This window comes from Macaca nemestrina, chromosome 1 (genome assembly GCF_043159975.1).
Source record: "Macaca nemestrina isolate mMacNem1 chromosome 1, mMacNem.hap1, whole genome shotgun sequence".
In the NCBI taxonomy this organism is placed as follows: domain Eukaryota; kingdom Metazoa; phylum Chordata; class Mammalia; order Primates; family Cercopithecidae; genus Macaca; species Macaca nemestrina.
In genome coordinates this window covers 187,938,521-187,954,445 of record NC_092125.1, presented here as the reverse complement: position 1 = coordinate 187,954,445, position 15,925 = coordinate 187,938,521, and the positions used below count along the sequence as shown (strand labels likewise).

General features: G+C 44.3%; 2 protein-coding genes across 6 annotated transcripts in view; one reads left to right on the top strand and one right to left on the bottom strand.

The window, feature by feature from the left end:
- Positions 1–7,514, bottom strand: part of LOC105494948 (GC-rich promoter binding protein 1 like 1) — a 63,349-nt gene extending 55,835 nt beyond the window's left edge. For 2 of the 4 annotated variants that reach the window (XM_071093949.1, XM_011764016.2), the window contains exon 1: positions 5,520–5,680. The gene's annotated coding sequence lies outside the window, so the exon portion shown is untranslated. Of the gene's footprint in view, positions 1–5,519; positions 5,681–6,102; positions 6,254–7,347 lie in introns of those variants that run through there. The other 2 variants (XM_071093947.1, XM_071093944.1) reach the window with 2 other exon arrangements.
- On the top strand, positions 6,424–14,839 carry LOC105494947 (transmembrane protein 69). Of its 2 annotated transcripts, XM_071093951.1 has the most exons (4): positions 6,424–6,864; positions 7,569–7,696; positions 11,007–11,144; positions 13,532–14,839. In XM_071093951.1, exons 3-4 carry the CDS (start codon positions 11,103–11,105, stop codon positions 14,216–14,218), a joined length of 729 nt encoding a protein of 242 aa, XP_070950052.1. In that variant the 5' UTR covers positions 6,424–6,864; positions 7,569–7,696; positions 11,007–11,102; the 3' UTR covers positions 14,219–14,839. The 2 variants fall into 2 exon arrangements, with proteins under 2 accessions (XP_070950052.1, XP_070950051.1); XM_071093950.1 differs by lacking the exon at positions 6,424–6,864 and having other exon boundaries at positions 7,550–7,696.
- The last annotated feature ends 1,086 nt before the right edge of the window (positions 14,840–15,925 follow it).

Here is a 15,925-nt window from a genome sequence, read left to right as displayed (position 1 = left end):
GAATAGTGCCTAGCCTATAGTGAGTATACCATAAGTGCAAACAATAAAATGCCTAATAGTTGGAGGGCAGATAATAGGGAAAAAAATTCAGTTTTGAGAAATTTTCAGATTGAATATGCTGAGACAACTATTCATTAGTAACCAAAACCAGGAAATAAAAACACTGAAAACCCATGATACTTGGCTCAATTTTATAACACAATAAATATACAAGTAGGGAAAAAAAAAAGGCAGGAAAAAAACCACCTGGAAAAGTTAACACTGAAGTGGGCACCAAAGCAAACCAAACACTCCACTTTACATAGCATCTCAAACGAGAGTAAATAACCCATAAAGTTACCCTGTGTTGCCCAACAGAGAAATTGCAAGAAAATGATACAATAAGAATCACTGAACAAACCAGAAAATAAAAATTCCCAAATACACAGAATCACTAACAAATTTAGTCTTCTCAGTCTTCTCTATTTCCAAACCAAATCTCAATCTAAGCCTCTATAGCCAATTACCAATTTACAAAGAATCAAGAAAATCTAGAATGTGGGAAACTGCAGGACAAATGACCTGGTTTCTTTAACAAAATACAAGGAAAAAAACTGAGGAGAAATATGCAAATAAAGGCATTTAAAATGGCAGTCAATTGCAGTTTGTGGGACCTAGATCCTGATTCAAATAAATTACAAAAGTCAACAGAAAAGCAGTATCTAATAAAGAAAAACACTACTCCATGTGCAACTCATCTGTGCAGATTTCACTGAATTTCACTGGATTGGTGTGTAAAAGGATGTTCATTAAAGACAACTTCTCTAATAATCATGAAGCTCTTACGGTCAGACATTATTTTAAGAACTCTACAAATATCATTTATTACAACAACCCTAGGAGAAGGTACTATTATTATCCCTACTTAACAGATGAAGAAACAAAGAGTCTCATTTAAGTAATTCACTCAAAGTCACAAAGCTGTAAGCAGCAAAGCTGAGATTCGAACCCAAATGGTCTGGCTACAAAGCCAACCACTGATTACCATACTATGCCATTTCTCTGTGAGGTATGGTGGAAACTATGCTTTGGAATCACAGAAAGCTGCCCAAATCTCCATCTCTATGTTACCCAAATTACTTAACTTCTTGGAACCTCTGTATACTCTCTTGTATTTATTTAAATAGTAAGGAATAATAAGATTACATAATTGACTTCATTACAGCATCTAAGTTTATGAAGCCCACAATAAATGGTTCCTATTGCTCTTTCTGCCATACATGGTAAGACGAATTAAAAAGTAGAAAAATTTACAAACAGCACAAAAACTGGAAAAGCTCTTTCAAATTAACTAGACAGCCCCAAAACCAACTTTTCTATATACTTACATACTTTAAGGATAGCAATAATTCAGACAAGAACTTTTTTATATACCCAACTTTTAAACTTGAGCAGAAACAGAGTCTGCAAGCTCAATTTAAAGTACAGCTAAACTTAACCAAATGAGATTTTTCTGGGGGAAAAAACTTACTCCACACAAATAGACCTACTGCTCAGAAAAGGGTACTAAAACTTTGTTCATTCTGGTGATTCTCTAGCCTGACGTATGGTTAATAAAAGGCAAAGTGGCTTTGAAGGCAAAGTGGTTTTTATCTTAGAAAAGGAAGATGAACTTAAAGAGTTTGTTAAAATCACCTCCTTTAAGAATAATTGCTTTTTATGTTATCCTCCAACTATTAAGTATTATCTGTTAAACTATACAGTTCTTTGTTTTATGGTCATCTAGATATTCCCAGTCCCTAGTTTCTTTTACTGAGTTGTTTTAGCTGAAAAATGATTCAGCTAATAGATCAATTAAAGACTATCAGACTTAGTAAAGAAAAACAATAGGCTCTTTTAAATGTTTGCCTAGCATGTTTGAAATCACGTATAAAAATTCAATTTACATAACATCAGAAATGTATCTGGCCAGGCGCGGTGGCTCACGCCTGTAATCCCAGCATTTTGGGAGGCCGAGGCGGGCGGATCACAAGGTCAGGACATCGAGACCACGGTGAAACCCCGTCTCTACTAAAAAAATAGAAAAAAATTAGCCGGGCGCAGTGGCGGGCGCCTGTAGTCCCAGCTACTCGGGAGGCTGAGGCAGGAGAATGGCGTGAACCTGGGAGGCGGAGCTTGCAGTGAGTCGAGATTGTGCCACTGCACTCCAGCCTGGGCGACAGAGGGAGACTCCATCTCGGGGGGGGGGGGGGGGGGGAGAAGAAATATATCTACCTCAGTTAAGTTACACCTGTGGACAAAAGTTCAGTTCCTCTTACTGAACTATTTTTCAAGTTTGATTATAAGCTGTTTGAGGCAGATTTCAGTGGGAAATAGGAAACACTGAGTCTGATTTAGAAGTAACTTTGGCAATTAGGTCTCTAACAGCACAACCACATACTAAATTCCAGACAACAGTCAATTATGAGGTGGTATGTTATTTCTCCGCCACCTAGATTTTTCCCCTCATCTATCTGAACAACCATAAATACACCAAAATTTGCCTTTCCCATTAGTTTTTTTTAGTTGGAATCCTTTAAAATTTTGTGTGCCTTTCATCTTTTAGACCAACAGTCTTACTTTCATGTTTAAAGGCAGTGACCATAACCGTTAAGTTAAACACAACGACTTAGATTGCCTAAATTTGAATATAGGCTTTTACCTACTAGCTGGATGAGTCTCTGGACTTCTTTTCCTCAACTATAAAATGGGTATAAAACAGCATCTACTTAGACCTGGCGCTGTGGCTCACACCTGTAATCCCAACACTTTGGGAGGCCAAAGTGGGCAGACTGCTTGAGCCCCTGAGTTTGAGACCAGCTTGGGCAACATGATAAACCCTCCCCCTCCTAACAAAATACAAACAAAAAATTAGCCCGGTGCAGTGGCATGCACCTGTCGTCCCAGTTACTAGGGAAGTTGAGGTGGGAGGATCACTTGAGCCTGAGAGGCGGAGGCTGCAGTGAGCAGAAATCGCGCCACTGCACTCCAATTTGGGTGACAGAGTGAGACCGCGTATCAAAAACAAAACAAAACAAATGAAACAGTATACTTATAAAAATAAACAACAAGCCGGGCGCAGTGGCTTATGACTGTAATCCCAGCACTTTGGGAGGCCAAGGCAGGTAGATCACCTGAGGTCCGGAGTTCAAGACCAGCCTGGTCAACATGGTGAAAACCCATCTCTACTAAAAATGCAAAAAATTAGCCAGGCGTGGTGGCGAGCCCCTGTAATCCTAGCTACTTGGGAGGCTGAGACAGGTGAATCGCTTGAACCCAGGAGGCGGAGGTTGCAGTGAACCGAAATCGAGCCACTGCACTCCAGCCAGGGCAACAAGAGTGAAACTCCGCCTCAAAAAAAAAAAGAAAAAAAAAAAAAAAGAAAATAAATAACAAATATAAAGCACTTTAAACAGCAGTCAGTCCCTGGCACATCAGAGTTATAACCATAAAATAAAGATATGCAATCTTCTGAAGTATGATTCACGATTGTGTCTTATCTTTAACTCAGCATTAAAAATGAATTATAAGCAGAAATGTGCACCAGATTTCATATCATTCTAAATTTAAATGGTTGAATGTGTCCTCCTCAGCTAAGCATCTTAACAGCCACTAATGAGCAATCTAGTAAATTGAATTCGCTCAAAATAAAGAGGCTTCCCAAGAGTTCCCCCCATATCACAAATTAAGAGCTCTGATAAGACACCAACCAGAATCAATTAAATGTATATATTAACATGTACAAACCATTGAGTACCCTAAAAAAAAAAGAGTAAGATCTTACTCCAGTTTAGTAGTTAACAGTGACAAAACACAAAGCAACTTGTAATTTCTATTAAAAACTTTAAATATTTTTCCTTTAAAACCACCAAAATAATTTAACAACAACAACAAAAATCCTAGGGGAGATAACAAAAATCAACTTTTGTATTTGAAGAAACGTCAAAAGGTACATTGAAAACTGACTCCCTGGGAAAGATGACAGTTTATTTTACTATTAATTTCAAAGTTTTCATTCACAAGTAGCATTTCACTCTTTTATCTTTTAAATAGATACAGGCTCCAGCACCTTTCCAAATACTGAAATTTACTGGTTTTTGTTTCCAATCTATTACTTTTTCTTTAAACTTCTGGATCTATCGGTTTAAAAAAAAAAAAAACAGGAAATAAAAGACAGCCTCTTGTTTAAAAGGGCACGACAATCAGGCACTCCATACTTAAAGTATGTTTTCACTTGTTAAAATGTCTTAACACTATTCTAGTAAATATCTCAAACTTAATAGCACCCTAATTTCCTTTCAAATATTGAATATAAAAGACCTTAGAAAAGATCAGCAGTCTACCAAAGTACAAATATAATTCTACTGAGGAGTGACTACCAATCACTTTACTTTTGGATAAGGTTTACACAAGAACATGACTTACTACTAAACTAAAACATGAACCACTATAATTAACTCCGTATTTTTCTGGTAAGCAATAATTATCAATGTTAAAAATATTGCAACAAATATGACAAGCCAACTTCAGAGCACAAAGTTGGCAGATAAAATTGACACCACAGCACAATTTCAAAACTATAAGCAACTATTAAACACGCACACCACACCGCACCACACCCATTCTTATGTAAACTTTCGGAGTACTCAACTTTGTGAGCCTCACCTTTGTTTTCACCTAGCATAAGGAGAGTTAAAGGTGAGACACCAATTGCAAAAAACTAAAAGATCAAAAGATTCAGTTAATGTCCCCACAGGGGAAACGACTAAAACCTTTAAACGTTAATGTATTTAAGTAATCGAAGGGCAGGGCACTTCCCCAAGCTACAGCCATTTTAGATTCAGACTTTCTTTCGAATTTCACGGGTTGGGGAGAACTAAATTTAAAACAAGAGAAAAAAAAAACACTTAAAACATTTCAGGATCGACCAGCTTTCCCCGCCCCTCCAAGGAAAGGAGGTTGGTAGACATTGGATAGACTCAATCTAAACGAAAACACCTCGCTACCACAGAGAACCGGAAAGCTGGGGGTTAAAACTTTTTTCCCCTCAGATATCCAACATTTGACTTATACTTTTTCGTCCTCAGGTTTTCCTTTGAAGGAAAACAAAAGCCCTTAGCTTTCATTTCAAGAAGGAAAGAAAAAAACCCTTAAGCCAAGTCACTCAACCAGCACCAAGCCGCATCGCCTGGAGAGGAGCCAAAGAGCCGCAGGTGAGCGTTCCGACCCGAAGACCAAAGTTAAAGTAGGAGCGCTTTCGCGGAGCCCCAGCGACGCTCGCGTGCAAAGCTCCACGCACTGGGGTGGCAGGGGTGCCGCGTCCGAACCACTTGACCCGTGGGCTCCGCTCGCCCCTCTCGGGTCGGACCTACACCCAACCACCTGTGTGAGAGCTTCTTTCAACTAGTTTTAACAGCCGGTTGGTTAGGCACCGGGCGGAGCCTCGCGCCGGAACGACTCCAAGATCTCCTACTGCCCCGTTGTCCCAAACTCCCACTCACCGGGCAGCGGCGGAGCTACGGCCAGGGACTAGACGCGGCGTCTGAGGACGCGTCCCCAGCTTGTCGACCCGGCAGAGGCGTTTAGTTCACAACCATAACAAAGCTCTTCCCAAAATGGCTGCCCAGCCCACAAGGTCCAGGAGGGGCAAAGCGGGTGGAGGAGGAGGAGCGACGAGCAGCACGGCCCTCCCCTCCCCCGTCCGACCCCGCCTTACACACGCCCACCTGAAGAAGCGCATGCGCACGGGACCGGCTCCGGCGGCCCAGCCGGACGCCAGTGCCCCACGCTGCGAACGTTCGGCCTCCAGAACGGCGGTTATGCCCTGCCCCGCCCTCGGCTCCCTTCCTCGCCGCTTGAGGCGGTGCGTGGTCGCCTCTACCTCCTACAGAATTGAATCCTCTGGCTTTCCTCGTGCCGCCTGAGGCAGGGACAAGCCTAGTTTAGTACACCCCTTCTAACCTCCCCTGCCCACTTCCAGGGCCTGGGCGCGTATGAATGAGTGGGTGGGTATGCATATGTGTATCCCTTTTTTCTTCACCCTCCCACAGCCCGCCCCTGGGCCAGTGCGCGTCCCGAAACTACCTCTACAACGACTTGCAAGCCGGTTTCGGAGGAACGTGTGTTTTCCGGCCCTTTCCCACCTTCTGCTCCTTCACGTGTGCGCGTCGTTGAGACTCCAGCCCCCAGCGGGCCACACGGCCCGCTCCCGGAGACTGCGCGGCTGCGTCGGCCGCGCTACCCGCTGGGAGTAGTAGTTCCCCGGGAGCGCAGGCGTCACTGCCCCGCCCCAGCGAAGGGCGGGATTCCGGCGAGAGCCTGCGCGCTTGTGACAGTGCCGTTTCTCCTACCTGAAGTCTCATTGGGTATCGCGCTACTGGAAGGGGCGGCGCTGCCATGACAGAGGAGGCAATAAAACTGAAGGCCTAGCTCGACCAAAAGCGCTTTAACGGACTTCGCTGTGGTTCCATCCGGCACGGAAAGCTAAACCTTGTAATGGCTGGCAACCAGGAAGCTAGAATACCTAGAATCCGGAGGACTGGAGGGACTGGCAGGCGTGGGCCCCTGAGATCTCCTATTACATGTCTTCAGCTTTATCCATAGACACGGAAGGACACTTAAGATTGCCTGGTGCCATTTCCTGTGAAATAAGTCCAGATAAGAGAAGGGACTTGCCCAAGGTCACATAGCCGAGAAAGCCGAGGGCAGCAGAAGAAATGATCTGACTTTCCCAACCACCCCCAAGCCTAGGGCCCTTATCACCACACCGTTCATGGAAGTGAAAATCCTGCTCTTTTGCTCTTTAATCCTTAATGAAGTTTCTAGGTCCTAGCAAAGAAAATGAATGTAAGAACTGGGCTTTTTTCCCCCTTTAAATGATAGTAAAGGGCCGTAATGCAGAGTGAGATGTGTCCCCATAGGTCTTTTTTTTTTTTTTTTTTTTTTTTGAGACGGAGTCTCGCTCTGTCGCCCAGGCTGGAATGCAGTGGCCTGATCTCAGCTCACTGCAAGCTCCGCCTCCCGGGTTCACGCCATTCTCCTGCCTCAGCCTCCCGAGTAGCTGGGACCACAGGCGCCCGCCAGCTCGCCCGGCTAGTTTTTTGTATTTTTTAGTAGAGACGGGGTTTCACCGTGTTAGCCAGGATGGTCTCGATCTCCTGACCTTGTGATCCACCCGTCTCGGCCTCCCAAAGTGCTGGGATTACAGGCTTGAGCCACCGCGCCCGGCCCCATAGGTCTTATAAACCCTGTTTTACAAAGTAAAACGTAAGTTCCACAGATGGCAAGCAATTCCAGGTCACATTGGGCCTAAAATCCCAAGTCTCTTACCTTCCTTCACCACCATCATTCTGAGATTGTTTCAGTACTTGCACTCTACCTTCCCGAACTCTGTGGGCAGATTCTGCTGCCTGGGAGCCCTGGAATAAAAAGTCAAGGACCGTTCGACATCTGGATTCAACTAGAAATTAAGAATGGCCCCCAAACAGAAAGCCGGGCATAGGAACCAGTTAGCGCAGTTCAAGTCCCTACCCGGACTCATTTTTTTTCAGTCCTCAGGAAGTAGGGGGCTCTCTGAATCCACTTGCCGGAAGTGCCTTTCCAGTAGACCGGGGCTATTGTTGCGGTTGTTCACCTCTCCGTGCAACGCTGGCAAGTCTCAAAGTCGCCACAGGTGCAGGTTGGTATGGGAGGCACCAAGGATTGGTAGTAAATTGGAGACGCGGGCACTATCGGGCAGGGTTTCCCGAAGACACTGGCGTCTAAACCCCGCCTTCCTTTCTCAGAGGTCAGTTTGAAGTTTGCGGTTTGCAGTCTTCCCACTAGGGCAATGGGAATATTGAGCTTTTTCATTTATTTATTTTTATTTATTTATTTATTTTTTTTGAGACGGAGTCTCGCTCTGTCGCCCAGGCTGGAGTGCAGTGGCCAGATCTCAGCTCACTGCAAGCTCCGCCTCCCGGGTTCCCGCCATTCTCCGGCCTCAGCCTCCCGAGTAGCTGGGACCACAGGCGCCGCCACCTCGCCCGGCTAATTTTTTGTGTTTTTAGTAGAGACGGGGTTTCACCGTGTTAGCCAGGATGGTCTCGATCTCCTGACCTTGTGATCCGCCCGTCTCTGCCTCCCAAAGTGCTGGGATTACAGGCTTGAGCCACCGCGCCCGGCCTGAGCTTTTTCATTTATATTAGGAGGAGTAAGCTTTGAGTCTCAGTCCTTAATCCCGCATCACCTGCCGTCCCTGGTCTTTAGGTTATCACTTTTTAATATCCACTAGTTGGAAAGCACGTGCCACAGAGGAAAGGGAGTGTCCAAAGGTGGGGAAGATGGTTGAGATTTTAAACGGAGTTATCTGGAAAGTCCTTACAAAGAAAGTGATTTTGCACAAAAGTGATGGGTACGCTCTGCGGACATTTTGGTCTGGGGCTCAGGTGGGTGGGTGTGGGTGTGTGGGCCTTCTACTCGGAGGCCCAGGATAACTTACCTCCCTACTTCCTTAAGTATAGCATGAAGACATTAACTGGTATACAGGATTTCTTGACCCAGCCCTAAGATCTGTGATCAATAAATTAGTTCAATCGGTTTTTTTTTTTTTTTTTTTTTTGAGACATAGTCTCGCACTGTCGCGTGGGCTGGAGTGCAATGGCACGATCTTGGCTCACTGCAACCTCCGCCTCCCAGGTTCAAGCAATTATCCTGCCTCAGCCTCTCCAGTAGCTGGGATTACAGCCGTCCGCCACCACGCCCAGCTAATTTTTTGTATTTTTAGTAGAGACGGGGTGGTGGTGGTGGGGGGGGTGTTTCACTGTGTTGGCCAGGCTGGTCTCGAACTCCTGACCTAGTGATCCACTCGCCTCGGCCTCACAAACTGCTGGGCCTACAGGAGCGAGCCACTGCGCCCTGCCCAATCGATTTTTTTAAATTAAGCAGCAACTGTAGGTTTTTTTAGACATCCCATTCTCCTGGTTAAGAATGAAGTTGTCAGATCTAGATCCGTATTATCATTCACCTGTTTTTACCGGCTGCTTACATTAGAGTTTTCAATCAGTCCCTCCTGTGTAAAGTGCTTTGTGTCAGGGACAGTTCTCAGCTATTTACATGTAGTAACTTATTAAGTGTTACATCAGGCTAAGTGGCACACACCTGTAATCCCAGCACTTTGGGAGGCCGAGGCAGGTGGATTGCTTGAGCTCAGGAGGTCGAGACCAGCCTGAGCAATATGGCAAAACCCCTTCTATACAAAAAATACAAAAATTGGGGCCAGGCGCGATGCCTCACGCCTGTAATCCCAGCACTTTGGGAGGGCGAGGCAGGTGGATCACGAGGTCAGGAGATCGAGACCATCCTAACACGGTGAAACTCCATCTCTACTAAAAATACAAAAAAATGAACTGGGCATGGTGGTGGGGGCCTGTAGTCCAGCTCCTCAGGAGACTGAGGCAGGAGAATGGCGTGAACCTGGGAGTTCCGTGAAGCTTGCAGTGAGCTGAGATGGCACCACTGCTCTCCACCCTGGGCGACAGAACAAGACTTTGTCTCAAAAAAAAAAAAAAAAATTAGCTGGGCGTGGTGGTGTGGCCTGTAGTCCCAGCTCCTTAGAGGGCTGAGGTGGTAAGATCCCTTGACCCTGGGAGGTCAAGGCTGCAGAGAGCAGAGATCACACCACTGTACTCCAGATTGTGTGACAGAGCGAGACCCTGTATCCCAAAAAAAAAAAAAGTTACATCAATCCTATGAATTAGTTAGTACCCTTATTTCAAAGCTGAATGAACTACACCATAACAAGGTTAAATAATTTGTTCAAAGACACACAGCTAATAAGTAGTGGAGCCAGGATTCCAACCAAGTTTGACACCAAAGTCTGCACTCCAACAGGCTATTCTCTCTCTCAGTACTAAGTTAATGAGGTTATTTTGAGCATTAAATGAGTTAATGCTAGCCAGGTGCGGTGGCTCACTCCTGTAATCCCAACACTTTGGGAGGCCTCAGCAGGTGGATCACCTGAGGTCAGGAGTTCAGGACCAGCCTAGCCAACATGGCAAAATCCCATCTCTACTAAAAATACAAAAATTGGCCGGGTATCGTGGCGGGAGCCTGTAACCCCAGCTACTGAGGAGGCTGAGGCACAAGAATCGCTTGAACCCAGGAGGCGGATGATGCAGTGAGCCAAGATCATGCCACTGTACTCCAGCCTGGGTGACAGAGCAAGACCCTGTCTCAAAACAAACAAAAAAACCTAAATTATATTGGTTTGGTACTATTGTTATTTTGAGTTGTGAACTCTTAAGCCCCAAAGTAAATAACTAAGGAGAAAAAAAGGAAACAGAGAAGCTATGACCTTCCAGTTTTGTTTTGTTTTTTTTTTTTATTTCACAAAAATGCCATTTAGAAGACCCTTCATTTTAAAGATGAGAAAACTGGTACTCAAGCAATTTGCCCAGTGTCACACAGCTAGGAAATGGTGAAAGTATCTATAAAATCTCTATGTGCATTACTCTTTCTATTACACCAGACAGCCAAAGCTAAAAGAACAGTTCAGGTATTAAAAGGATCTATTGGCCGGGCGCGGTGGCTCAAGCCTGTAATCCCAGCACTTTGGGAGGCCGAGACGGGCGGATCACGAGGTCAGGAGATCGAGACCATCCTGGCTAACACGGTGAAACCCCGCCTCTACTAAAAAATACAAAAAACTAGCCGGGCAAGGTGGCGGGCACCTGTAGTCCCAGCTACTCGGGAGGCTGAGGCAGGAGAATGGCGGGAACCCGGGGGGCGGAGCTTGCAGTGAGCTGAGATCCGGCCACTGCACTCCAGCCTAGGCGACAGAGCGAGACTCCGTCTCAAAAAAAAAAAAAAAAGGATCTATTTCATGTTACCGATAGTTTGAAAACATTAATGATTCTTTTCAAAGGAAACTGATATATTCATGAATTACTACTATTTTAAAATTAATGTATAAAATGAGAAAATTAAGTGACATCTTGTGTTATACACAGAAATGCCCCTGATTCAGTGCCTCCACTTAGCTGCAACAACTCGTTAATCAGAACTGCCTGGCATCTTCCTAAACAAGACTTTCAATAGGGGCCAGTATGCTTCGCTTCATCCAGAAGTTTTCTCAAGCATCTTCAAAGGTTGGTTTGTTTAGCAAATATTTGAGCACTATTTGCCAAATATTGCTTGGGCGAGGGCAGCAGCAGTGAAAAAGACAAAAAGTCTTACCTTTGTGTATTCAGGTGATGGAGGGAAGAGTTAAGTAAAATACAAGTAAAATCTTTATTATATCAGGCTGGGTGCAGTGGCTCACGCCTGTAGTCCCAGCAATTTGGCAGGCCAAAGTTGGTGGATCACTTGAACTCAAGGAGTTCAAGACCAGTCTGGGCACATGGCAAAACCCTATCTATACAAAAATTTAGCTGGGCATGGAGTCACACGCCTATAGTCCCAGCTACCTGGGAGGCTGAGGGAGGAGGATTGCTTGAGCCCAGGAGGTTGAGGCTGCAGTGAGCTGAGATCATGCCACTGCACTCCAGCCTGGGTGACATAGCAAGACGATGTTTGCAAAAAAAAAAAAATTGGCCAGGTGCCGTGGCTCATGGCTGAAATCCCAGCACTTTGGGAGGTTGAGGCAGGTGGGTCACTTGAGGTCAGGAGTTCAATACCTGCCTGGCCAACATGGTAAAATCCTTGTCTCTACTGAAAAATACAAAAATTAGCTCAGCATGGTGGGCGCCTGTAGTCCCAGCTGCTTGGGAGGCTGAGGCGTAAGAATCACTTGAACCCAGGAAGCCAAGGTTGCAGTGAGCCGAGATCACGCCACTGCACTCTGGCCTGGGTGACAAAGGAAGTCTTCATCTCAAAAAATAAAAATTAAAAAAAAATAAGGCCAGGCACAGTCACTCATGCCTGTAATCCCAACACGTTGGGAGGCCAAGGCGGGCGGATCACTTGAGGTCAGGAGTTTGAGACCAGCCTGGACAACATGGTAAAACCCTGTTTCTACTAAAAATACAAAAATTAGCTGGGCGTGGTGGCGGATGCCTGTAATCCCAGCTACTCAGGAGGCTGAGGCAGAGAATGGCTTGAACCTGGGAGGCAGAGGTTACAGTGAGCAGAGATTACACCACTGCACTCCAGCCTTGGTGATAGAGCAAGACTCAGTCTCAAAAAAATAAAAATTAATACATCAAATGGTAAGTGCTGTGGAGAACTATAAAGCAGGGAAGTGGAATAGGTAGTGTCAAGATGTAGGATTGAATTTATAAATGGCAGGGGATCAGAAATAAGTAACTGAGGGAAGAGCAGTAAATATGGAAATGGGAAATGGTTCCAAGATGGAACCATTCCTAGCATGTTTGAGTGATCACTGAGATTCTTCAATAACTTCAATTTTTGCTGGGCGCGGTGGCTCACGCCTATAATCCCAGCACTTTGGAAGGCTGAGGTGGGCGGATCACAAGGTCAGAGATCAAGACCATCCTGGCTAACATGGTGAAACTCCGTCTCTACTAAAAATACAAAAAATTAGCTGCCGGGCGTGGTGGCAGGTGCCTGTAATCCCAGCTACTCAGGAGGCTGAGGCAGGAGAATGGAGTGAACCTGGGAGGCGGAGCTTGCAGTGAGCTGAGATCAAGCCACTGCACTCCAGCCTGGGCAACAGAGAGACTCTGTCTCAAAAAAAAAAAAAAAAGAAACTTCAATTTTTTCTTTAATGGAACACTTTTTAGTTCAAGTCTGGTAACTAAAACACAGAATCAGCAGGAAAGGTTATTACTTTGCCCGTGTACAATTAAAGGCACTGGGGATTTTAAGCCAAGGAAAAAAATACGGTCCTGGCTCTCAAGTCTACTGAGACAAAGACAAGTAAACACACAATTTTAATTCACTGTGAGAAAAATTATGATGGAAGTGTGCACAGGATACTTACTATAGGAGCATTAAATCAGACTGTAGAAGGGTAAAGGAAAGCTTTAACTTGAATGTTGAATGTTGAGGTAAGTCTCCTAGATAGAAAAGTAGTAAGAGCTAGAATTCTAGGCAGAGCCTACACAAAGGCATGGAATTGTGAAAAGTATGTGGTGTTTATAAAGCTAAGTTGGAAGGTAGATTTATTTTCTCCATATAAAAACAGCATTCTCACAGTAATTAGTGCTGCTTCTTTTGCTATTTATAAATAAAAGAGGCAGTTTAGAAGGACAAATTCTGAAGGTCTAGTCTTTACCTGATCCTTTTTCAGATATTTTTCTTATGGAATAAGATTAAGTGGTAGGTTGAAATATATCACTGGTTTGTGTTCAGTGGTTTCTTTTGTACATTTTATAGCCATTTAATACTTTTACCAGCAATAACATCACTTCAGAGTTAGTTCATCCTTTCTGTATAGTTTGATGTGGTAATGGAAAGCAGATCTTTTTTGTTTGCTCCTTTCAAACAATTCCAATTGTTTCATACTGGGATTGACTAAAATCTGATGATACATATAGATTTTTAATTTTGTCTTTTGGTTCTGTTTTCTTTATAGATGCTGAAGTGCTCTTTCCCAGTGGGACTAAGAGCCAGCAGAACAGATATACTTTCTCTCAAGATGTCTCTCCAGCAGAACTTTTCCCCATTTCCAAGGCCTTGGCTTTCCTCATCATTTCCGGTGTATATGAGCAAGACACAGTGCTATCATACATCCCCCTGCAGCTTTAAAAAGGAGAAGCAAGCACTTCCAGCCAGGTCACCAAGCACCATCAGTTACATAACTGACAGCCCAAAGCCAGCATTATATGTAACTCTGGCAGGACTAATCCCCTTCGTTGCTCCACCACTGGTCATGCTGATGACAAAAACTTATATTCCCATATTAGCTTTTACTCAGATGGCTTATGGAGCCAGTTTCCTATCTTTCTTGGGTGGGATCAGATGGGGTTTTGCTCTACCAGAAGGTAGTCCAGCCAAACCAGACTACCTTAATTTAGCCAGCAGTATAGCTCCTCTTTTCTTTTCATGGTTTGCCTTCCTTATTTCTGAAAGACTTAGTGAAGCCATAGTCACAGTAATAATAGGTATGGGGATAGCATTACACCATGAATTTTTTGTCTTACCACATTATCCCAACTGGTTCAAAGCCCTGAGGGTAGTAGTCACTTTATTGGCTACTTTTTCATTTATAACCACTTTTGTAGTTAAAAGTATTTTTCCAGAAAAAGGACATGAGACCTGATCAAGTATAAAAAATATAAAAATACACTATAGATAACATTAGTATGCCGGCTACACCTTCTTCTACTTCTGTTTGGCTCTTTTTTCCCCACACCAATGGTAATTTATTCTTCATAGATTGTTCTTCATTTCTAGAAGTTGTTATTTCATAGTAATTACTTGAGCAAAAGCTTGAAAATCCCTGACAAGTACTTTTCTTTTCTTCTTTTTTTTTTTTTTTGAGACGGAGTCTCACTCTGTCGCCCAGGCCGGAGTGCAGTGGCCGGATCTCAGCTCACTGCAAGCTCCGCCTCCCAGGTTTACGCCATTCTCCTGCCTCAGCCTCCCGAGTAGCTGGGACTACAGGCGCCCGCCACCTTGCCTGGCTAGTTTTTTGTATTTTTTTAGTAGAGACGGGGTTTCACCATGTTAGCCTGGATGGTCTCGATATCCTGACCTCATGATCCGCCCGTCTCGGCCTCCCAAAGTGCTGGGATTATAGGCTTGAGCCACTGCGCCCGGCTGACAAGTACTTTTCATCTCATAGTATATTAGTTTTCACTCATTCATTTTACGAATAGTTATCCACTTAAGCATTTCAATTATTTTAACTGTCTTGAAAATTAAAAGATTAAAAATCCTCTTTGTTAGAGTCCTGTGATCATTGAAAAGAATGCACATATTCTCCCACTTCAAGCGGAAAACGTCCTATCTGTGAGTGTCTGGAAAGAAAAGGTAGTTCCATTGAGGAGTTTTCACAGGAGTTACTACTGGGAAATGCATGTACAAGCTTATTTCACATGGTGTAACCCAATTATATGAGCCAAAAGGATCTATGGCTCTAAAGTCAGTAGGGAGCAGTGTCATGAGGGAAAGCCACATTCAAAGGTAAGTCGGGCGTGTTTTCCAGTTTTTATTAGGATATTTGGCATGGTATAGATACAACTTATCCCTTACCACCAAACACATAGCTAGTCAAAATGATTATTTTTAAAGGAAACTATTTAAAATAAAGCCACTAGTACATATAAGTTAGGAAAGAAAAGTCAAGCTGGAGCCATCTTGATATTCTAATGAGCAGGCCTATTTAGTTCTACATCTTTTTTTTTGAGACGGAGTTTCATTCTGTTGCCCAGGCTGGAGTGCAGTGGCACGATCTTGGCACACCGCAACCTCCGCCTCCCGGGTTCAAGCGATTCTCCTGTCTCAGCCTCTCTAGAGTAGCTGGGATTATAGGCAAGTGCCACCATGCCCAGCTAATTTTTTTGTGTGTATTTTTAGTAGAGGTGGCGTGTCACCATGTTCGACGGGCTGGTCTTTTAAATCAGAGAGAAGCTTTTAACTTTGGTGTGTTTTTGTTTTCGTTTTGTTTTGTTTAAACACAGGGTCTCATGCTGTTGCTCAGGCCGGAGTATAGTGGTGTGGTCATGGCTTACGGCAAGCCTCAACCTCCTGGGCTCAAGCAATTCTCCCACCTCAGCCTCCTGAGTAGCTGGGACTACAGTTGTGCACCACTACGCCAAGCTAATTTTTACATTTTTTGTAGAGACAGGGTCTCCCTATGTTGCCCAGGCTTGTCTCGAACTGAGCTCAAATGATCTTCCTGCCTAGGCTCCCAAAGTGTTAGGATTACAGGTGTGAGCCATTGCACCCAGTGCAGAAGCTTCCTTAAAACAGCAAAAGCAACTCCTTAGATTTTCACTTGAAAACCTAATCTCGGCCGGGTGCG